This window comes from Hemiscyllium ocellatum, chromosome 31, assembly GCF_020745735.1.
Source record: "Hemiscyllium ocellatum isolate sHemOce1 chromosome 31, sHemOce1.pat.X.cur, whole genome shotgun sequence".
Taxonomy (NCBI): domain Eukaryota; kingdom Metazoa; phylum Chordata; class Chondrichthyes; order Orectolobiformes; family Hemiscylliidae; genus Hemiscyllium; species Hemiscyllium ocellatum.
Genome location: NC_083431.1, coordinates 55,072,760 through 55,096,142, shown reverse-complemented (window position 1 = coordinate 55,096,142; position 23,383 = coordinate 55,072,760). Strand labels below are relative to the sequence as shown.

The following is a 23,383-nucleotide window of genomic DNA, read 5'->3' as shown; positions in this document are numbered from 1 at the left end:
CGATCTTCGCGTCCAGCTTGGTGATCATCTCCACAAGACTTGTTACCATCGGTAAGTCCCCCCGGGCGGCTGTGGACGCCTCTGCTGCAGCTGAAGAGGGAGAAGGTGGGGGAGGGGGTCCTGCTTATTGAGAGCTGCGGGCTCCTTTCCCTTTGGTCATTTTTCACTAAATGTTAGATTATTTAAATGTTATACTAAGCAGCTATTTAAAGTTAACAGCTATTATGAATGATTTGGTGAGTGTGGTGGTGGTGGGTGACCCACTTTGCCCAAGTCTTGGGAAGAGCACTATAGACTCAGACTTGCTGGGTCGCCGCCATCTTGGATCCCCAGACAGAGTGATTAAGGCGGCATTTAGCACAATTGCTTTCATTGTAGGAGTAGGGATGTCATGTTGAGGTTGTACAAGACATTGGAATATTCTGGGCAGTCTGGTCTAGGAAGGAAATTATTAAATTGGGGGTGGTTCAGAAAAGATTTACCAGGATGTTGCTGGGAAGAGAGTTTGAGATATGAAAATAGACTGGAACAGTTTTCACTGGAGTGTAGGATGTTGAGGGGTAATCTTATTGGAGTTTATAAAATCCTTAGGGGCACAGATAAATGACAAGGGTTTTTTTCCCCCGAGGGTGGGGGGTGCATATTTTTAAGGTGAGAGGTAAAAGATTTGAAGAAAATATGAGGGGCAACTTTTTCTGTTACACAGTTAGTTTGTGGAATGAACTGCCAGAGAAAACGGTGGCTGCAGGTATGGTTACAATTAAAAGACATGGAAAAGTTCAAGAACAGGAAATGTTAGGAGGGATAGGGGCCAAGAGCAGGCAGGTGGAACGAGTTTAGTTTGGGAATATGGTCAGCATGGACTGGTTGGACTAAAAGGTCTGTTTTTGAGCTGTGTGACTAAATAACTCTGAAGAAGTTGGATATAGCTAAAGGAACCAAAGGATGGGTGGGGGGGGAGCAGGAACAGGCATCCAACAGGAGTAAATGGCAGAACAGGTTTCCAGGGATGAATGGCCACCTCCTGATTTCATTATCTATGTTTTTATGATCTTTCAGATTGTCATGAACTTACTTTTTAATCTAACGTTACATTTCCTAAACATTAAAACATGTATAACCCAACAAAATATAAAAGCTCCATTTAGAGATGATTTTCAACTTTAATCTACTTCACATTATAAAAGAGTTAATGGCAATTTAAAAGAAGCAAACAATCTGCTTAATTATTCTGATCCATGGATCATGCTGTACATTCTTCAAAACTATTGCTGTTTTTCAAATGACATTTAGAGCTCCGTTTGAACTTTTGTATTTTGTTTCGGAGATGAAGCCTTGCTTGTAGCACATCGAAAGCCCAAGTTATCAGAAGCTGAGTCAGGCGTGTTCCCCATCCTAGAAAGAAACACAGCAAATTAGCTTTCTGATACTTTTCCTTATTTTTGATATATGTTTAGGTCACAATCACACTTAGTTACTGACTGTCATCAACTTGTATGTGTTGACAGGACAGCACATCACTGTTTTCTTGTTCTCTGTCAGCAGTTTTTTGCAATGCTTGGTATCTTTAAATTCTTCACTGAGGCTGCATATACAACGTTTAACACAAAGTAAGATACCTTACAGGCTGCTGCACATATAATGCTGCACAAAACACTTAGTATGTCAAATGCTGCTCTCATGCTAATTATTGACTCGCTATGCCAGGGGGTTACCAGAAAGACAGCGCTACAGAGAGACAGCTAGTATATTTTTAAGGGGTGGTACATCTAACTGGAAGGATGTTTATGGTACTTGCCACAGAAAATGTTGGAGCTGAGAAATAGCTGGCAACCTTCTCAGATGATGATGTGGTGGTGTAGGTGCAGGAAGTGGGAAGGAGGAAACACACCCTCTCTATCCTCAATGTCACTGATTTTCAACAGGAGTGCTGCATCAAGGTGAGAAGTATGCCACATCGGAAGGCAGTGCCATCTTAATTCCTGATACTAGACACTCAATTGGGTTAAGCAGGGGAGGGGCAATTCCCTGCATCGGATTGGTGAATGGTGCTGTCACTCAGTGTGCAACACTGATGAGTCTGACAATTCCAGCTTCCAGCAACAGGTTTCCTCTCCAGGATTGGGCCACTCAGTGACTTCTGCAGGGTGGGCATGTGCTGAGAAGTGTCTGGTTCATGACTGGGGGATCAATGACACTGAGGAAGCTGCAGGGGAGCCTCACCAGAAACTCAGTCTCCATTCCTACTGAGGTAGTAAATGCAAGTACATGCGATGTTTATGAAAGTAAGTAGATATGCTGTGGAATTGCTTGCCTGATTAAAATGTGCCTTCAGTACAGGAAGCCATCTGTGCAGGTAAAGAGACAAAATCAGGAAGAAGGTGCCTAGGTCATATGGTTGAGGGTTCAAATCTCAGTCTATTTATCCAACTCAGAGTACGAGGAGAAAAACAGAATAATTACGCTCCATCTCAACAACATTTATCCCTAGATCAACATCCAGAACAGAATAATGGCAGCACAGTGGCTCAGTGGTTAGCGCTTCTGCATGAGGGGGCTAGGTTTAATTCCATCCTCTGGCAACTGTCCGAGTGGAGTTTGCTCAATTTCCATGCCTATACGGGTTTCCTTCAGGTACTCCTAATTTTAATGGTACGAGGCAAGAACTTTCAAAATTTGATGGCATGCGATTGTTCGCAGGTAAAGGGACAGCTGGACAATGCAAAACCTTCAAAAATGAGATAACAAGAGTCCAGAGATAATGTGTTCCTGTTCGAGTGAAAGGGAAGGCTGGTAAGTGTAGGCAATGCTGGATGAGGAGAGAAATTAAGGTTTTGGTCAAGAAAAAGAAGTATAGACAGCAGAGATCGAATGAATCCTTAGAGTATAAACACAGTAGGAATATACTTAAAAGGGAAATCAGGAGGGCAAAAAGGGGAGATGAGATAGCTTTGGCAAATAGAGTCAGAGTCAGAGATGTACAGCATGGAAACAGACCCTTCTGTCCAACCTGTCCATGCCGACCAGATATCCCAACCCAATCTAGTCCCATCTGCCAGCACCAGGCCCATATCCCTCCAAACTCTTTCGATTCATATACCCATCCAAATGCCTCTTAAATGTTGCAATTGTACCAGCCTCTACCACTTCCTCTGGCAGTTCGTTCCATACACGTACCACCCTCTGCGTGAAAAAGTTGCCCCTTAGGTCTCTTTTATATCTTTCTCCTCTTACCCTCAACCTATGTCCTCTAGTTCTGGGCTTCCCCACCCCCGGGAAAAGACTTTGTCTATTTATCCTATCCATGTCCCTTATAATTTTTTAAACCTCTATTAGGTTACCCCTCAGCCTCCGATGCTCCAGGGAAAACAGCCACAGCCTGTTGAGCCTCTCCCTATAGCTTAAATCCTCCAACCCTGGCAACACCCTTGTAAATCTTTTCTGAACCCTTTCAAATTTCACAACATCCTTCCGATAGGAAGGAGACCAGAATTGCACACAATATTTCAACAGTGGCCTAACCAATGTCCCGTAAAGATCAGTAAGGCAGCCTGTGTGTGGAACCACAGGAGATGTAGAAAATACTAAATGAGTATTTTGCACATGAGTGTTTACTGTGAAAAGGAGCATGGAAGATATAGAATGCAGGGAAACAGATGGTGACATCTTGAAAATGTCCATATTACAGAGGAGGAAGTGCTGGATGTCTTGAAATGCAAAAAGGTAGATAAATTCCCAGGACCTGATCAGTTGTACCCTAGAACTCTATGGGAAGCTAGAGAATTGATTGTTCAGCCCCTTGCTGAAATATCTGGATCATTAGTGGTCAGAGATGAGGTGCCATAAGTCTGGAGATTGGCTTACATGGTGCCACTATTTAAGAAAAGTGATAAGGAAAAACGAGGGAACCAAAGACCACTGAGCCTGACATTGGTGGTGGGCAAGCTGTTGGACGGAAAATGTAGAGTAATGGGGTAGGGACAGGATGTACATGTGTTTGGATAGGCAAGGACTGATTAGGGATAGTCAACATGGCTTTGTGTGGGAAATCATGTCTCGCTAACTTGATTGAGTTTTTGAAGAAATACCAAAGAGGATTGATGAGGGCAGAGTGGCGGACATGACCTATATGGACTTAGTAAAGCATTGTACAAGGTCCCTCATGATAAACTGGTTAGCAAAGTCAGATCACATGGAATACAGGGAGAGCTAACTAATTGGGTATAGAACTGGATCAAAGGTAGAAGGCCACTTGAAGGTGGTTGTGGAAGATTGCTCTTCAGACGAGAGGCCTGTGACCACTGATGTGCCACGTGGATTGGTGCTGGGTCCACTACTTTTTGTTATTTGCATAAATGATTTGGATGTGAACATAGGAGTGATAGTAAGTTTGCAGATGACACCAAAATTGGAGGTGTAGTGGAAAGTGAAGAAGGTTAACTTAGAGTAAAACAGGATCTTGATCAGATGGGCCAATGGGCCAAGGAGTGACAGATGAAGTTTAATTTAGATAAATCGGAGATGCTGCATTTTTGAAAGGCAAATAAGAGCGGGACTTTCATAGAATTCGTGTGGAAACGAGTCCCTCAGCCCAACAAGCCCACACTGATCCATTCCCCTACCCCATTACTCTACATTTATCCCTGACTAATGCACCTAGTCAGGTGCATCCCTGAACGCTATGGGCGATTTAGCATGGCCAATTCAACTAACCTGCACATCTTTGATTGTGGGAGGAAACCCACGTAGACATGGGGTGAATGTGCAAACTCCACACAGACAGTTGCCCAGGTCCTCGGTGCTGTGAAGGCAGCACGGCTAACCAATGAGCCACCGTGCTGCCCCAACTTATCTTAATGATAAGGTCCTGGGGAGTGTGGCTGAACAAGAGACCTTGGACTGCAGGTTCATAGTTCCTTGAAAATAGAGTGAAGAAGGTGTTTGGCATGCTTTCCTTTATTGGTCAGATCATTGAGTATAGAAGTTGGGAGGGCATGTTATAGCTGTACAGGACATTGGTTAGGCCACTTTTAGAATATTGTGTGCAATTCCTACAGGAAGGATGTTGTGAAACTTACAAGGGTTCAGAAAAGACTTAGAAAGATGTTGCTAGGGTTGAATGATTTGAGTTGCAGGGAGAGGTTGAACAGGCTGGGGCTGTTTTGCCTGGAGCGTTGATGGCTCTCAGCATCTTATGGATGTCCAGACTCGAGTTGCAAGATCTATTCAAAGTCTGACCCATTTAGCACGGTGATAGTTCCAACACGATGGAGGGTATTCTCAATGTGAAGTTGGATTTTTTTTCTCCTGTGCAGTGGTCACTCTTACCATTACTATCATGAACAGATGTATCTGCAGCATTGCAGACTGGTAAGGATGAGGTCAAGTATGTTTTTCTCTCTTGATGGTTCCCTTACCATTTGCTGCAGGCTCAGTCGAGCAGCTATGTCCTTTTGGACACTGATCAACTTGATCAGTAGTGTTAGTGTCAAGCCACTCTTGGGAGGGGCATTAAAGTTCCCCAGCCAGATTACATTTTGTCCAGGTGTTGTTCATCATGGAGGAGCACTGATTCATCAGTGTAATAGAGTATGTGGTAACCAGCAATAGATTTCCTTGTCCATGTTTAACCAGAAGGCACAAGACTTCATGGGGTCTGGAGTCAATTGTTAAGGGCAATTCCTTCCGACTGTACACCACTGTGCTGCCATCTCTGATGTTGGTGGAGGTGTCTGGGACATGATCTGTCAGGTTTGACTAGGTCAGGCTGTTGTTTGACTAGTCTTTACTACAGCATTTCCAATTTTATCACTAAACCCCAGATATAAGTGAGGAGGACTTTGCAGGATTGAGAGGGATGTTTCTGCTGTTGGCTATTCTGGTGCATAGGTTGATGCGAAGGGGTTCACTTCTTTCTTGAGACTTCATAACAACTGTATCAATCAAGTGGCTTGCTCGGCAATTTCAGAGGGCAGTCGAGAGTCAACCACATGACTGTCTAGGGTTGCGGATAGACCAGACCAGTTGAGATAGGCAGATATCCTTTCCTGAAGGACATTAGTAAGCTGGAGGGATTTTTCTGACAATTAACAATGGTTTCATAGTCTTTAGTAGATTCTTAATTTCAGACACATCTTTTGTTGAATTCAAATTCCACCATCTGTCGTGGCAGGACCCGAACCTGGCTCCCAGAACATTAGTTGAGTTTCCAGATTAACAGTCGAGCGATAATACAACCAGGCCATCCCCTCCCCTCATAGATTAAATAGATTGCAGAATTTTGTCCATCAGTTAGCTAACCTATTGGTTCCCGCTTTTCGTTTCCAACCACTTCTTGAATACAGGAGTTATATTTGTTATTTTCCTGTCTAATAGGATCTTTCCAGACAATTTGGACGATTAAACCCAATACTCCTAGTACCTAGTCATGACACTTTAGAAAGGACGGTGAGATTTCTTGAAAGGCTGCAGAGGATATGTTCTAGACTTTAGGAACAAGTTTACTTTCCTAAAGCTGGAATTTTTCTCCTTGTAGCAAAGAAAACTGAAGGGCAAACATATGGAGGTGCACAGGTGAGAAAATCTGTTTGCATTCGTTGTTGACACAGGATGAAAGGATACTGGTTTAGGGTTTTGGGAAAAGAGATAAAGGGGAGATTAATTGACAATGACTTACCCAGGAGGGTGCTATAAGTGAGGACAATGAATGATTTCAGAAGGAAATTGAATTGGCACTTGAGAGAAATAAACTAGCAGGACTTCATGGCTATAGCTAGGAAATTAGATCAGATTAGTCTATAAAATTATGTTGCTGTAAAGTCCAGGTCTTTTAATTTTTCTGTTATTTGATTGTGGACTGAAATGGAAGAAGAACTGTTATAAAACCAATGACAGGCAAAGGATTACGGTGTGTTTTTGAAATCAAATAACATTATACTCATTGTAAGTACTCTTTACACAACTGTTGGTTCAAGCAGAGGGAGCAAATGTAGATAAGCTGCTGCCAAGGGTGCAGACAAATGCAGATGCAGCAGGCAACAAGTTCCTGATTGATAACTGGTCACTACTCCATAGATCAATGACAAAAGCCTGTTGTCTGCCAACAATTATGCAATTGGCTCTCAGGCAGCCAAAAAGCTTCAGGCTGTGAACACGAGAAGCTATAAGATCTCCATGAGCACAGAAGCTATCTGTTCTCTGCAGTAGTTTTAAAAAAACTAAGCCTGAAGTAAACCAGATTATTCTGTCTTCATTTGTTGTAGGCTGGGACTTTTAATTAATAACTCAGAGATCAGTCACTGTAACCTCCTGCAAACCAGTGAAAGATCTGGAGAAGGAAGATTGAGAAACTGCATTCTGATCAACACAAGAATCATCTCTGCAACTCTGCAAACAAGAGCCAGTGAACTGCCTTTCCCTCTGTCCATAACATTCAGGATGACTCTCTGACTGTTATTTCCAGTGCACTACCCAAGTAAGGTTGTGTAAAAATGACTACTTCTGAGATCATTAAAAGACGCAAAGCGGGAGTTATTCGAATATTCTCCACATGTGTGGAAAAGTGCGGCCTTCAAGAACACTCATGAAGCTTGACACCACTGAGGTCAATGCAGCCCATTTGGCTGACCTCCAATACTCCACCTTCAACATTGACATTCTTTATCCAGCAGCATCCTGTGGGAACAGATGTGTTCCATCTCCAAGAAACACTAAAGCAACTCTCCAACTTCTATCACCAGCACTTTCTCAAGGGCATTTAGGACAGACATTAAATGCCAACTAAATCCCAGGAATACCTGCAAATAGGTCAGCATCAATTGATGAAGTTAATGGAAATTGCTGCCGGACCTTGATCAGCTGGGAAGTGGGATGAGAAGTGGTAGATGGAGTTTATCATAGATAAGTGTGAGGTCTGCCATTTTGGAAAGTCAAATTAAGGTAGGAGTTTCATGGTGAATGGAAGGGCCTTAAGGAGTGTAGTGGAACAGAGGGACCTTGGAGTTCAGGTGCATGGTTCTCTGAAAGTGGAGTCCCAGGTAGACAGGGCAGTGAAGAAGGCTTTTGGCACAGTGGCTTTCATTAGTCAGGGCATTGAGTATAGAAGTTGGGAAGTTATGCTGTAGTTACACAGGACATTGGTGAGTCCGCACTTGGGAGTACTGTGTTGAGTTTTGGTCACCTGATTATAAAAAGGATGTTATTAAACTAGAAAGAGTGCAGAAGAAATTTACGAGGATGTTGCCAGGACCCAAGGGTCTGAGTTATAGGGAGAGGTTGGACAAGCTAGGACTTTTTTTCTTTAGAGCTTAGGAGACTGAGGGGTGACCTTACAGAGGTGTATAAGATCATGAGAGGCATGGATAAGGCGAATGCACTCAGTCCTTTTCCCAGCGTTGGGGAATCGAGGACAAGAGGGCATCAATTTACAGTTAGAGGGGAAAGAATAAAAGGGAACCTGAGGGGCAACTTTTGTTTTTACACAGAGGGTGGTATGGACATGGAATGAGCTGCCAGTGGATGTGGTTGAGGTGGGTACATTAACAACATTTAAAAGGCATTTGGACAAATACCTGGATTGGAAAGATTTAGAAGAAAATGGATCAAATGCAGGGAAATGGGGTTAGTGTAGATTGACATTCTGGTCGGCATGGACCAGTTTGGGTCAAAAGGCCTGTCTCCGTGCTGTAGGACTCTTTGACTCTAAAAACGTAAATACACAAATCAGCTGAGTCACGCACGCAGCTAGTTCCTGTGTTAATTAGTGTTGCTTGAGCTGAGGTACCACATTTCAACCAGCAGTACACTCTACGTATTCAGGAAAGTAAATTCTACCTATGGCTCTTGACTCTGGCTTGTCACACACTGTCATTACTGCCCCCATGCTTAACAATCAATCACACTCTTCAAATAGGCACACATTTGCTAAGGCACTGGAAGATGTCCGTATTGATGGAATTATCACCAAGGGTTATTTTAAAAAGAAATGTACCAGAAGCTCAAAATAAAATGAAAAATAAATCATTGTCCCAGAGAAGATACAAGACGGGTCTGGCAGCAAATAATACAAAGAATTCCATAAGTCACATTTAAATTTAAGAAGAGCATTAAGAGGGTGAAGGCATTGTTGAGGTACAGAATGAATAATGTGCGACTGCTTATACCAAACGAGGTCCTACACAATGGGAACAGTTTTATCCTAGACACCTCTGAAGTTTAAACACCTCTTGTAAATCTCTCAATTCTCTTTACTTGAAAGAAAATACGTCTTAACATCTGAAAACTCTCCCCTAAACTGAAGACCCACATCCATGGAACCATTCTTGTGAATGTTTTCTGCACTCTCTCATACAACATTCCAGCGCAGTGCAGACCCTTCCGCCCTCGTCGTGCCGAACTGTGAAATCGATCTGAAGCCCATCTAACTTACACTATTCCATTTTCATCCATATCCATATCCAATGCCCATTTAAATACCTACGAGTCTGCTACTGCTGCAGGCAGTGTGTTCTACGCCCCTCCTACTCTCTGAGTAAAGAAACTACCTTTGACACCTGTCCTATATCTATCACCCCTCAATTTAAAGCTATGTCCCCTCGAGCTAACCATCGCCATCAGAGGAAAAAGGCTCTCCCTGTCTACCCTATCTAACCCTCTGATGATCTGGTGTGCTCACCTGTCTTCACTTTTTCCACATGTGCATTTCACAGAATTGGATGCAATACTCCAGCTCTGCCCAAACTCAAAGGAAGTGTTAGCTGAAGTTTAGTTTGATTTTAATTTCTACCGTTTTGCCTTATAACAGAGATTCTGCAGCAATACTGCTGCAACCATCTGGTGAGTGGAATGTTCATAGGGATTGCGAATGGCTAGTTATCCAATGCATATATGTTAAGGTGTCGTCATCATCATCTACTAATTCATCACAGTATGAAAGTTGATGGAATTTGAATTCAATTAACAATCTAAAATGAAGAGTCTAATGTTGTCCACAAAACCATTGTCGATTCTTTGGTAAAACACAAATTATTCGCTAATGTCTTTGAGGGAAGGAAACTGTCATCCTCATCTGGTTTGGCCATTATGTTACTGACTCTGGACAATTAGGGATTAGAAATAAACACTGTCTGAGCCAGGGACACTCAAGGGACCTGGTCCAATGGGACAGTCTTCATCTGAACCATGCTGGGATCAGAGTCTACTGAATTGCATAATTAGGGGTGTACACAGGACTTAAACTAAATTGGGGGGTTCAGTTACAGGGCAAATTAGAAAACCTGAATTAAAAGAGGTGATAAGAATGCAGAATTCAGGAGTGATTATTAAAATCTGCAGCACAGACACAAATAGGACAGAGTGTATGGATGGATTTAGCAATCAAACTTCAAGCACACTGGACAGATGAATGACAATGAGAGGAGGGACACTTAATACAGAACTGAAGGTGTTATATCTAAATGCACGCAGTATAAGGAATAAGGGAAATGAGCATATGGCGCGGATCAAAATTGGCAGGTAAGACTGTAATTTCCTCCTGCATGAGGATCAGAACTGGGAGCTGAATATTCAAGGATATATTTCCGAATGAAAAGATAGGCAGAGTGGGTGTGTTGGTATTAGTAAAAAATTGAAATTAAATCAATAGTAAGAAATGAAGTGGGGTCAAATGGTGTAGAAGACAGTAAGGTCTGCAAATGCTGGAGATCAGAATTGAGAATGTGTTGCTGGAAAAGGACAACAGATCAGGCAGCATCCGAGGAGCAGGAAAATCGGTATTTAGGGCCGGAGCCCTTCATCGGGAATGAAGGTGACAGCCTTGGGGGTGGAGAGGTAAATAGGAGGGGAGAAGGTAGCTGAGACTGTAATAGGTGGATGGAGGTGGGGGTAAATGTGATGGGTGAAGTGGATAGCTGGGAAGGACGATTGACAGATGGGACAGGTCATGAGGACAGTGCTGAACTGACAAGTTGGAACTGGGGTAAGGTGGGGGGGTGGAGGAATGAGGAAACCGGTGAAGTCCACATTGATGCCGTGGGGTTGAAGGGTCCCAAGGCGGAAGATAAGGCGTTCTTCCTCCATGTCCTCGGCAGAGTGACTTGGAGATGCTGGTGTTGGACTGGGGTGTACAAAGTTAAAAATCACATAACAATATAGTCCAACAGGTTTAATCGAAAGCTAGTGTGTTTCCAATTAAACCTGTTGGACTATAACCTGGTGTTGTGTGATTTTTAACTCGGCAGAGTGGGAGGGGGAGTTGAAGTGTTCAGCCATAGGGCAGTGGGGTTGATTGGTATGGGTATCCCGAAGATGTTCTCTAAAGTGCTCTGCAAGAAGGCGTCCAGTCTCCCCAATCCAGAGGAGACCGCATCGGCAGCAACAGATACAATAAACGAAATGTATGGAAGTGTAGGGGAAACTTTGATGGATGTGGAAGGCTCCTTTGGGGCCTTGGAGGGAAGTAAGGGGAAAGGTGTCGGCCCAGGTTTTGCAATTCCTGCGGTGGCAGGGGAAGGTGCCCGGAGGGGAGGGTGGGTTGCATGGATCTGACCAGGTAGTCACAGAGGGAATGGTCTTTGCGGAAAGCAGATAGGGGTGGGGAGGGAAATGTATCCCTAGTGGTGGGGTCAATTTATAGGTAGCGGAAATGTTGGCTGACGATGCGATTTATGCGGAGGTTGGTGGGGTGGAAGGGGAGGACCAGGTCAGGGGTGACAGGGCTCTGTCCTTGTTGTTGGAGGGGTGGGGTTTGAGGGTGAAGGGGAAATTACAGTCTTTAAAGGAGGCGGCTATCTGGAGTGTTCTGTGGTGGAACTGGTCCTCCTGGGAGCAGATGCGGCAGAGGCGGAGGAATTGGGAATACAGGATGGCATTTTTGCAGAGGTAGGGTGGGAGGAGGTGTAATCCATGTAGCTGTGGGAGTCGGTGGGTTTGTAGAAAATGTCAGTGCTGAGTCTGTCCTTGTGGATGGAGATGGAGGGGCCTAGGAAGGGGATGGAGGTGTCAGAGATGGTCCAGGTGAATTTAAGGTCAGGGTGGAATGTGTTGGTGAAGTTGATGAACTGTTCAACCTCCTTGTGGGAGCACAAGGTGGCGCCGATGCAGTCATCAATGTAGCGGAGGAAGAGGTGGGGAGTGGTGCTGGTGTAACTACGGAAGATGGACTGTTCTACGCAACCAACAAAGAGACAGGCATAGCTGGGGCCCATACAGGTGCCCATGGCTTTCCCTTTCATCTGGAGGAAATGGGAGGATTGGAAGGAGAAACTGTTGAGGGTGAGGACCAGTTCAGCAAAATGAATGAGAATGTTAGTGGAAGGGTACTGTTGGGGACGGTGGGAGAGGAAGAAACAGAGGGCTTGGAAGCCCTGGTCATGGTGGATTAAGGGCGAAGGATTGGATTCCATGGTTAAGATGAGGCATTGGAGGCCAGGGAAACTGAATTCTTGGAGATGGTGGAGGGGGTGGGTGGTGTCCCGAACGTGGGGAGTTACTGGACCGGGGGGGGGCATAGGACAGGATCAAGGTAGGACCGGGGCGGGGGGAATAGGACAAGATCGCGGTAGGACCGGGGGGATAGGGCAGGATTGAGGTAGGACCTGGGGGATAGGGCAGGATTGAGGTAGGACCGGGGGGATAGGGCAGGATTGAGGTAGGACCTGGGGGATAGGGCAGGATTGAGGTAGGACCGGGGGGATAGGACAGGATCGAGGTAGGTGAAAGTGAGGACTGCAGATGCTGGAGATCAGAATCTACATTATAGTGGTGCTGGAAATGCACAGCAGGTCAGGTAGTATTCGAAGAGCAGGAAAATCGAACCTTCCTTCCCACCTATCCGCTCCACCCTCCTCTCCGACCTATCACCTTCATCCCCATCTCTATCTACTGCACTCTCAGCTACCTTCTCTCCAGCCCCACCCCCTATTTATCTCTCCACTCCGGAGGCTCCCTGCCTCATTCCTGATGAAGGGCTTTTGCCCAAAACATCGATTTTCCTGCTCCTCGGATGCTATCTGACCTGCTGTGCTTTTCCAGCACTACTCTAATCCAGTATCAAGGTAGGACCGGAAGGGATAGTGTAGGTGGTGTAGAATCTGTGTGGGTAGAATTGAGGAACCGCAAAAGCTAAAAAAAAATCATAGTTGGAGTCATGTATAGGCCTCTGAACAGTAATCAGGAGCTGGAGCGCAAGATACACCCGGAGATAGAAAAGGTGTTGCAGGAAAGGCAAAGTTGCAGTGATCATGGGGGAATTTCAATATGGAAGTGGACTGGGAAAATCAGGTTGGTAGTGGATTGCAAGAAAAGGAATTTGTGGAACGTGTACAAGATGGCTTTTTGGAGCATCTTGCGGAGGAGCCCACTAGGGAACAGGCATTACTGGATTTAGTGTGCAATGAGACAGACTTGATAAGGGAGCTTAAGATGAAGGAACCCTTAGGAGGCAGTGATTATAATGTGTTTGAATGTACTCTGCAATTTGAGAGAGAGAAGATAGAATCAGGGTCGACGGTATTACGGCTCAATTAAGGCATGAGGGAGGTGGTGGGTCGAATTCACTGGGGCAAGGGCCTAGCAGGAAAGAATGGAACAACAGTGGCAGGAGTTTCTGGAAGTAATTCAGGAGACACAGCAGAGATTCATCCAGAAAGAAAAGCAGCATGGTACAGGGAGGATGGGGCAACCGTGGCTGACCAGAGAAGTCAGGGACAGCATAAAAGCAAAACAGAAAGCATATAATGTAGTGAAGGACAGTGGGGGGAAACCAGAGGATTGGGAAGCTTACAAAGACCAGAGGGGAACGAGAAAAGAAATAAGGAGGGATATTAAATGAAGGTAACCTTGCCAATAATGTAAAGGAAGACTGTGAGAGTTTCTTTAGATAAATAAAAGAAAAAAAAGAGAGGCAAACGTGGACACTGGGCCACTGAAAAATGTCACTGGAGACTTAGCACTGGGGAAATGGAATGAGGATCTGAATAATTACTTTGCGTCAGTCTTCATGGTGGAAGAGACAAGTAATATCCCAAAGATTCACGAGTGAGGGGGCCGAGCTGAGTTTGGTGGCCATCATTGAGGAGGTGTTAGAAAAACTGAATGGCCTGAAGGTGGATAAATCACCTGGACCAGATGGGCTATGCCCCAGAGTTCTAAGACAGATAGCTGAAGAGATAGTGGAGGCGTTAGTGGTGATCTTTCAGGAATTGCTAGAATCAGGGAGTGTCCCAGAGGACTGGAAAATCGCTAACATGACATGTTTCAAAAGGGAGTAAGGCAGAAGTTAGATGATTACAAACCGACTAGCCTAACCTCAGTCACGGGTAGGATACTGGAATCCACTGTGAAGGATGAGATTTCTGAATACTTGGAAGTGTAAGGTAAAACAGGGCAAAGTCAGCATGGTTTCATCAAGGGGAGGTGACGCCTAACAAATCTGCTAGAATTCTTTGAGGAAGTAATTACTTAGATTACTTACAGTGTGGAAACAGGTTCTTCGGCCCAACAAGTCCACACCAACCCACCGAAGTGCATACCACCCATACCCCTACATTTACCCCTTACCTAACACTACGGGCAATTTAGCATGGCCAATTCACCTGACCCGCACATCTTTGGACTGTGGGAGGAAACTGGAGCACTCGGAGGAAACCCACACAGACACGGGGAGAATGTATGGGCAGGTTAGACCAAGGAGAGCCAATGGATTTTTATCTACCTGGACTTCAAGTAGGCCTTTGACAAGGTGCTGCACAGGAGGTGACGGAGTAAGATAAAGCCCATGATATTAACAGGCAAGATACTAGCATGAATAGAAGTTTGGCTGTCTGACAGAAAGCAGAGAGTGGTGATAAAAGGGTCCTTTTCAGGATAGCAGCCGGTGACAAGTGGTGTGCCATAAGGGTCAGTGCTGGGAGCACAATTTTTACTTTAAACATTAACGATCTAGATGAAGGAACTGAAGGCATTCTGACTATGTTTGCAAACAATATAAAGATAGTTAGAGGGACAGGTAGCATTGAGAGGGTGAGGAGGCTGCAAAAGGATTTGGACAGGTTAGGAGAGTGGGCAAAGTAGTACAATGTGGGAAAATGTGAGGTCATGCATTTTGGTCAGAAGAATAGAGGCATAGACTATTTTCTAAATGGGGAGAAAATTCAGAAGTCTGAAAGTGCCAGGAAACTTGGGAGTTCTAGTCCAGGATTCTCTCAATGTAAACTTGTGGGTTGAGTCAGTCGTTAGGAAAGCAAATGAGAATGATCCCAAGAATGAACAGGTTAACATATGAGAAACATTTGACAATTCTGGGTCTATACTCGATGGAGTTGACAAGGATGAGGGTAGATCTAATTGAAATTTAGAGAATACTGAATGGCCTGGACAGAGTGGATGTTGGGAAGATGCTTCCATTGGTAGGAGAGACTAGGATCCGACGGCACAGCCTTAAAGGAAAGACCTTTAAGAACAGAGAGAAGGAGAAACTTCATCAGCCAGAGTGTGACAGATCTATGGAATTCATTGCAACAGAAGACTATGGAGGCCAGGTCATTGAGTATATTTAAGACTGAGATAGACAGGAGATCAAAGGTTACAGGTAGAAAGCAGGAAAACGGGGTTGAGAAACTAATCAGCCATAATTGAATGGTGGAGCAGACTCAATGGGCGGAATGGCCTAATTTCTGCTCCTATGTCTTGTGGTCCTATAGTCAAATCCTGTGAATGAATAAAATGAACTGCTCAATTCTGAAATTTTAGAATGACACAAAAATTTGGAAGTATTGTGATCAGTGAGAAGGATAGCAATGAGCTTCCAGCAAGCTGAGACAGGCTGGTGGAATTGACAGAGCATATAGCAGCTACATTTTAGTAGAGAAGTGTGAATCGATAAATTTGGTAGGAGTAATGAGGAGAGGCAATAGAGAACCAGAAGGCAAAATACTGAAGTGGTTGCAGATACTGAGAGCTGATATTTAAGGGCACAAATCTCCAGAGGCAGAAAGGTTAAGATCAGAGGGCACAGATTTAGTTTTTTAAATTTGATCAGGGAATGTGGGCTTCCCTCGCTGGGCCACTTGCCCTTGAGAAGGTGGGAGTGAAAGTGGCTGCTTTCTTGTATCACTGTAGGCCACGCCCTGTAGGTAAACTCGCAGTGCCATTAGGGCTGGAATTCCAGTCCAGTTTTGAAAAGACCATCACTTGACAGACCGAATGGCAGAGAAGAGACAGATGCAAGAGACCGCAGGGAAAGTACCTGTCAGGAACAAGTTGAATCTTTTGGAAACAGTAGAGACAGATGACACTGCCAGTCTGCGAGGCAGTCAGGTCTGTCAATCAAAAGTTGGCGTGGAGGCAGAGCCGAGGAGTCAGACATCGCACAGAGCCGTGGTAATTGGGGACTCCATAGTGAGAGGAACTGAATGGGGTTTCTGTGGCAACAGGCGGGATTTAAGGATGGTGTGTTGCTTTCCTGGTGCCAGGATTAAGGACATTGCAGACAGAGTGCAGGAAATCCTCAAGGACGAGGGTGAAGAGCCAGAGGTGGTGATACATGTCGGCAAAATGATGTCAGGAAGAGGAGGAGGAACATACTACAGCGGGACTTCGGACAACTAGGAAGAAGGTTGAAAAGCAGGACGTCCAGAGTGGTTATCTCCGGTTTGCTTCCAGTTCCTCGGGCTGGAGAGGCCAGGAACAGGGAGATAATGGACTTGAATGTGTGGCTGGGGAACTGGTGCAGGAAGCAAGGATTTAAATTCTTGGATCACTGGAGCATGTTTTGTGGTAAGCTTAAATTATACAAAAGAGATGATTTGCACCTTAATAGGTTGGGGATCAGCATTCTGGCAGGCAGGTTTGCTACTGCAACACAGCTCCGTTTAAACTAAGTAGCCGGGGGGGGCAAACTGGAAGTTTAAGAAGGAAATTGAAGGGAAAGTTGGAACAAGGGAAGTCAAGAAAGACAACGGTATCAATGAGGCAGAAAACTCAAAAAGGGATCACGCTGTAAGGTTGAGTGAAATAGTGGTTGATAGGAAGGGTGAGGGCAGTAACAAATTAAAAATACTATATATGAATGCACGAAGTATTAGAAATAAGATGGATGAGCTTGAGGCTCTTTGGAAATTGGCAGCTACAATATTGTGGGGATAACTGAGACGTGGCTTCAAGTGGACAGGGCCTAGGAAATGAATATTCAAGGCTATACATGCTATCGTAAGGACAGACTGACGGGCAGTGGGGGTGGGGTGGCCCTGGTGGTAAGGGATGATATTCAGTCCCTTGCGCGGGGGGACCTAGAATCAGGGATATAGAGTCAGTATGAATAGAGATTAGAAATTCTAAGGGTAGAAAGACCCTCTTGGGAGTTATCCACAGGTCCCCAAACAGTAGTATGGATGTAGGGTGTAAGCTGAATAAGGAGCTGAAATTGGCCTGTTGCAAAGATGTTACTACAGTTGCTATGGGGGATTTCAACATGCAAGTAGACTGGGAGAATCAGGATGGTATTGGACCTCAAGAAAGAGACTTTGTGGAGTGCCTCCGACTTGGATTCTTACAACAGCTGGTGCTGGAGCGTACCGGGGAGAAGGCAATTCTGGATCTGGTATTGTGCAACGAACCAGAATTGATCAGGGACCTCGAAGTGAAGGAGCCAATGGGAGGTAGTGACCATAATACAATAAGCTTCGATCTGCAATTTGAAAGGGAGAGGGTACAATCGGTAGTGGCAATATTTCTGTTGAATAAAGGTAACTATGGAGCAATGAGGGAGGAACTGGCCAAAGTTCAATGGTGCAATACCTTAGCAGGGATGACAGTGGAGGAACAATGGCAGATATTTCTGGGTATAATGCAGAATCAGTTCATTCCAAAAAGGAAGAAAGATCCTATGAGGAGGCAGGGGTGGCCATGGCTGACGAGGGAAGTTAAGAAACATATAAAGTCAAAAGAGGAAATGTATAACATAGCAAAGATGAGTGGGAAAACAGAGGACTAGGAAGTTTTTAAAGAACAACAGAGGATTACTAAGAAGGAAATATGCAGAGAAAAAATGAGGTACGAAGGTAAACTGTCCAAAAATATAAAGGAGGATAGTAAAAGCTTTTTTTTAGGTATGTGAAAGGGAAAAAAAATGGTTAAGACTAAAATTGGGCAGAAACATGGGAATATATTACAGGGAACAAAGAAATGGCAGAAGAGTTGAATTGGTACTTCAGATCTGTGTTCACTGGGGAAGACACCAGCAATCTCCCTGAAGTAACAGTGGCTGAAGGACCTGAACTGAAGGGAATTTATATTTGCCAGGAATTGGTGTTGGAGAGACTGTTAGGTCTGAAGGCTGATAAGTCCTTGGGCCTGATGGTCTACATCCCAGGGTACTGGAGGAGGTGGCTCTAGAAATCGTGGATGTGTTGGTGATTATTTTCCTGAGTTCAATAGATTCAGGTTCAGTTCCTGCGGATTGGAGCAAAGAGTCTCTTCCGCAGCTGTACAGGGCCCTGGTGAAACCGTACCTGGAATATTATGTGCAGTTCTGGTCTCCAAATTTGAGGAACGACATTCTGGCTATTGAGGGAGTGCAGCGTAGGTTCACGAGGTCAATTCCTGGAATGGTGGGACTATCTTATGTTGAAAGATTGGAGCGACTGGGCTTGTATACACTTGAGTTTAGACGACTGAGAGGGGATCTGATTGAGACATATAAGATTATTAAAGGATTGGACACTCTGGAGGCAGGAAACATGTTTCCGCTGATGGGCGAGTCCCGAACCAGAGGACACAGCTTAAAAATAAGGGGTAGGCCATGTAGGACAGAGATGAGGAGAAACCTCTTCACCCAGAGAGTGGTGGGTATGTGGAATGCTCTGCCCCAGAAGGCAGTGGAGGCCCAGTCTCTGGATTAGTTTAAGAAAGAGTTGGATAGAGTTTTCAAGGATAGTGGAATCAAGGGTTATGGAGATAAGGCAGGAACAGGATACTGATTGAGGATGATCAGCCATGATCATAATGAATGGTGGTGCAGACTCAAAGGGTAGAATAGCCTACTCCTGCACCTATTGTTTATTGTCTATTGTTCTATTCTATGGTTGGATGAGTTGGCGTAAAAGAGATCAATAAAGGCCAAAAGTACAAAATCAATGAGTTCAGAGAAATACTGCAATACTGGATGCAGAGTTCTACCTGCTGGTAACCCGTGCTTTGTGATTGAATGATCCATCTGCACTGTCAATCCAGGAGGAGCCACGTAGGACATACATTTTCTGAGCACCAGCCTTTAAAGGAAGGCCTTGTGGAAAATATTCAGAGGCTGTCCATTCCCATACATTTCCCAGCATGTCACACAGGCCTGAACAAGAAGCATAAATAAACTGTAACTACAAGTTACTTTCAAAAGCAGAGATATGTATTTCAATAAACCAGAAAATGAGTATTTTCACAATCATTAAATGTACTTGGTGAGCTTACAAATGTATCTGCACATAAATAATAAATTCAGGGGGGGGAATGAGAGAGAATGAGAGGAAGTCAGAGACCTCCAGCACAGAAAACGTTCTATGGCCCATCAACTTTTCACCAGCCAGAAACAACCACCTAAATATTTGAATCTCATTTTCCAGCATTTGACCCACAGATCTGTATGCCTCAAAAACGTACTGTTTAAATTTTATGAGGGTTTCTGCCTTTACCAATCTTACAGGCAGTGAGTTCAAGTTCCCACCACCCTCTGGGTGAAAAGGTTTTTCCTCTCATCTCCTTTAAACCTTCCATCTTTATCCTCTGTCATTGACCGTTCTACCAACGGACTGCAATGGTTCAGGAAAGCAGCCTCCTTGTGTCATCCTAAAATTTCAGAGTTGAGCAGTTTGTTTTATTCATTCAGAGAGTTTGACTATAGGACGATGAGACATAGGAGCAGAAATTAGGCCATTCAGCCCATCACATCTGCTCCGTCATTCAATCATGGCCCTTCATCATTTTTATACATTTCAATCATGTCCATTCAATTTCCCCTGTTTGAAGGAAACAACCCCAATCTCTCTTCATTACAAACTCTCCAGCCCAGGTGTGAACCTTTAGTCTTCTCTGCACACAGCCCAAGACTACCACATGCTTCTCCTATAACGCGGATTGCAGAACTGCACTCAGTACTCTAATCTTGGCCTAACGTTTTATACAGTTCCAGCAAAACCTCCCTCCTGTTAAACTCTGTGCCTCGGCTAATAAAAACAAGTATCTCACATTTTCTTAGCCACTTGATCCTGTCCTTAATACCTTAAGGGGCCAGTGTATATGCAGATTGGGATGCTTCTGAACCTCAGTGCTTCCCAGGATTCTACCACTCATCATGAGTTCCCTTGCCTTGTTTGTTCTAGCCAAGTGCATCACCTCACATTTATCCTGATTTAGAAATGTCAGAGAGAATGACAGTGAGAGTAAGGTAGCAGAAACAGTTGGCCTTTGGCTGGGTTTATTTATAAAATGATTGAGATGGGCTGCAGAGAGTTGCAGACCATGTTCACAGTGACAGATTCTTACCATAGTTATTCTGTGGTGGAAATGCATTTACAGGAGATACACCATGATAACCATCTTCTGCTATGTCTCGATCTGGAAACTTTCCCTGAAAAGACATATCCAGAAATTTTACCATAGAAGTCAATGAGAACATGTGTCTAAAATAAAATGAAACTGTTCGCGAGTTTCGAGAAGATTTGTAGCTTAGTATACAAGATACTGTGCAAGGACAGTAACAAACACTACATTGGACAAACTGGCAGAAAACTAGCCACCAGGGTACATGAACATCAACTAGCCAAAAAGACATGACCCTCTCTCAATAATATCCTTAAATACAGATGAGGAAAGACACTACTTGAATTGGGACAATACATCCATCCTAGGTCAAGCCAAACAGAGACATGCACGAGAATTCCTAGAAGCATGGCATTCCAACTGGAACTCTATCAACAAACACATCGAGTTAGACCCCATCTACCACACCCTGAGAAAAAGAACTGGAAATGACATCATCAACCCTAAGAAACCTAACATATAAATACAAAACAGGAATTATCAACAGTGCTTCACCCGGAAGCCCACTGAAGATGTCATCTAGTAGGGTATCGAAACATCTGGAAATGAACCTTCCAACTCAGTGAGCAAACCTTCATCCAAAAAGAAACTCTTTTAGAATCACCTGCATAGTAAAAGGGTAGGAACAAATAGATGCTGAAAACAGAAATCTTGCAGAGGCAGAGGGCATGGCTGAGATCACATCGAGAGAGAGGCACAGCCCAACTGAGTATATATATTTTGGGATTTTACAGCAGCATGGGAATTCGGTACAAAGGGGATGGAGTGTTATTATTTTGATTGCTTTTTTGCTTCATAGTAAGATTTTTAAGAGAATAAATTGGAAACCCAGGATCGGTGGCCCAGCACAAAGCAAAGAGTGGCATTACAGGAAAATACCGGTTGAGACACACACTGGAAATTCAATAGGAGCTTGTGGGGGAGGAGCAATGAATAATTTTTTAAAAAGGACACTTCTTTCTAAACAGAGAAAAATAATTGGAGTGCCATCACAGGGAAGCAGTGAGGTGAATAGCTGTTTAGGAGCCAGCTTTAGGAACTGACAGTGCAGTACTGGGAGGGAAACAGAGTGTAAAATCCTCATTTTTGTGTTCTGTAATTTGTTAGAAATAGAGAGACAGAAATCTGATTTGGTGAGTCATGGGTAAGGTTGAGTAATTTGCTTGTAGCTTATTACTTGTACTATATGTGTAAGGTTCCCAATGACAGGAGGACTCAACCCCCGCAGAATTCTCTTGCAATATGTGAGAAAGCAGGTACACTTCCAGTGACCACGAACGTAGAATGAATGTTCAGCTGCATCTCCTGATTGATTATGTGGAGTACCTGGAGCTGCAGATGGACTCACTACGGAGCATCTGTGATGTTTAGTGAGATGGTCACATCATAAGGGCTACACAGGCAGAAAAGCACTGGGTGACCACCAGGAAAAATAATACATGTGGGCAGGAGATGGAGGAACCCCCTGTGGCCATTTCCCACATCCCTATTCAAACAGACATACGGTTGGGGGTGGCCTCTTCAGGACAACAGCAACACCAAGTTTATGGCAGTATGGTTGCCTCTACTGCAGACCAAGGAAGGAAAAGGACTGGGAAAGCTTTAGTGATAGGGAACTCAATAGAAACTGACTGATCTGTGACCACAAACAAAACTCTTGAAAGTAATGCTGCCTTTTTGGTGCAAAGATTAGGGATGTCTCAGAAAGACTCCAGGGCATTTTGAAGGGAGAAGATGAACAGCCAGACGTTGTCATACATGTCAAGTAAAAAGTGAGGTCTGCAGATGCTGGAGGTCAGAGCTGAAAATGTGTTGCTGGTTAAAGCACAGCAGGTTAGGCAGCATCCAAGGAACAGGAAATTCGACATTTCGGGCCAGAGCCCTTCATCAGGAATGAGTCATACATGTCAATACCAATGACAGTCTGTGGTGAACTTTATACCATAAGGATGTTGTTTGTGTGTTTGTAGGTTTCTTCTAATTTGTTCCATTTTGTGATGACAAAGGTGTCGTCTACATAATGAACCAAAGCTTGGGCTGGGTCGGAGGAAGAGCTGTTCGTTCCAACCTCTGCATAACTGCTTCTGCCAAGAATCATGATATTGGTGATCCCATGGGTGTCCCGTTGATTTGTTTGTAGGTCTTGTCATTGAAGGTGAAGTGGGTTGTGAGGCACAGGTCTACTAGTTTGAGGATGCTATCCTTGCTGATGAAGTTGGTGCTGTCTGGTGTTTGTGTCCTTGGTTCTTCTAGTAGTGAGATCTGTGTTTCTTTGGCCAAGGTGATGTCCATTCTTGTGATTAGGCCCATCACATCGAACAAAACCATGACCTCGTCAACCTCTACTTTGGTGCCTTTGATGATGTTCAGGAATTCCTGGGTAGAATGGATGGAGTGGCGTGAGTCTTCTGCTAAGTATTTCAGTTTGCGTTGAAGTTCTTTGGCTAGTCTGTATGTTGGTGTGCCAGGAAGTAAGACTATGGGTCTGAGAGGGCTCTTAGTTTGTGTACCTTTTGGTAATCTGTAGAAATTACAATCGGGGTGTGTTGGATCTTTCAGGTTTCATTCTTCGGAGGTCTGTCTTGTTAATTTCATTTGTCACGTGGAGTTTCTTCAGTGCTTTTGTAATACGGTTTTCTAGCTGTGGAGTCGGGTCCATCACCATCTGTTGGTAAGTGTTGGTATCTATGAGTAAGACACGCAAAGGAATTCCTAGAGGCCTGGCATTCAAACTGGAACTCCATCAACAAACACATCGATTTGGACTCCATTTAACAGCCTCTCAGAAAAAGAACCG

At 44.2% G+C, this 23,383-nt stretch overlaps 1 protein-coding gene across 2 annotated transcripts in view; it reads right to left on the bottom strand.

Moving 5' to 3' along the window:
- Positions 1-1,149: 1,149 nt before the first annotated feature.
- sumf2 (sulfatase modifying factor 2) overlaps positions 1,150-23,383 on the bottom strand; it is an 81,371-nt gene continuing 59,137 nt past the window's right edge. Inside the window, exons 7-9 of one of the 2 annotated variants that reach the window (XM_060847933.1) lie at positions 20,530-20,614; positions 19,174-19,339; positions 1,197-1,395 (exon numbers count right to left, since the gene is read on the bottom strand). In XM_060847933.1, the coding sequence (XP_060703916.1) occupies positions 1,290-1,395; positions 19,174-19,339; positions 20,530-20,614 (357 nt within the window). In that variant the 3' untranslated portion in view covers positions 1,197-1,289. Of the gene's footprint in view, positions 1,396-19,173; positions 19,340-20,529; positions 20,615-23,383 lie in introns of both variants that reach the window. The other variant, XM_060847934.1, reaches the window with a different exon arrangement.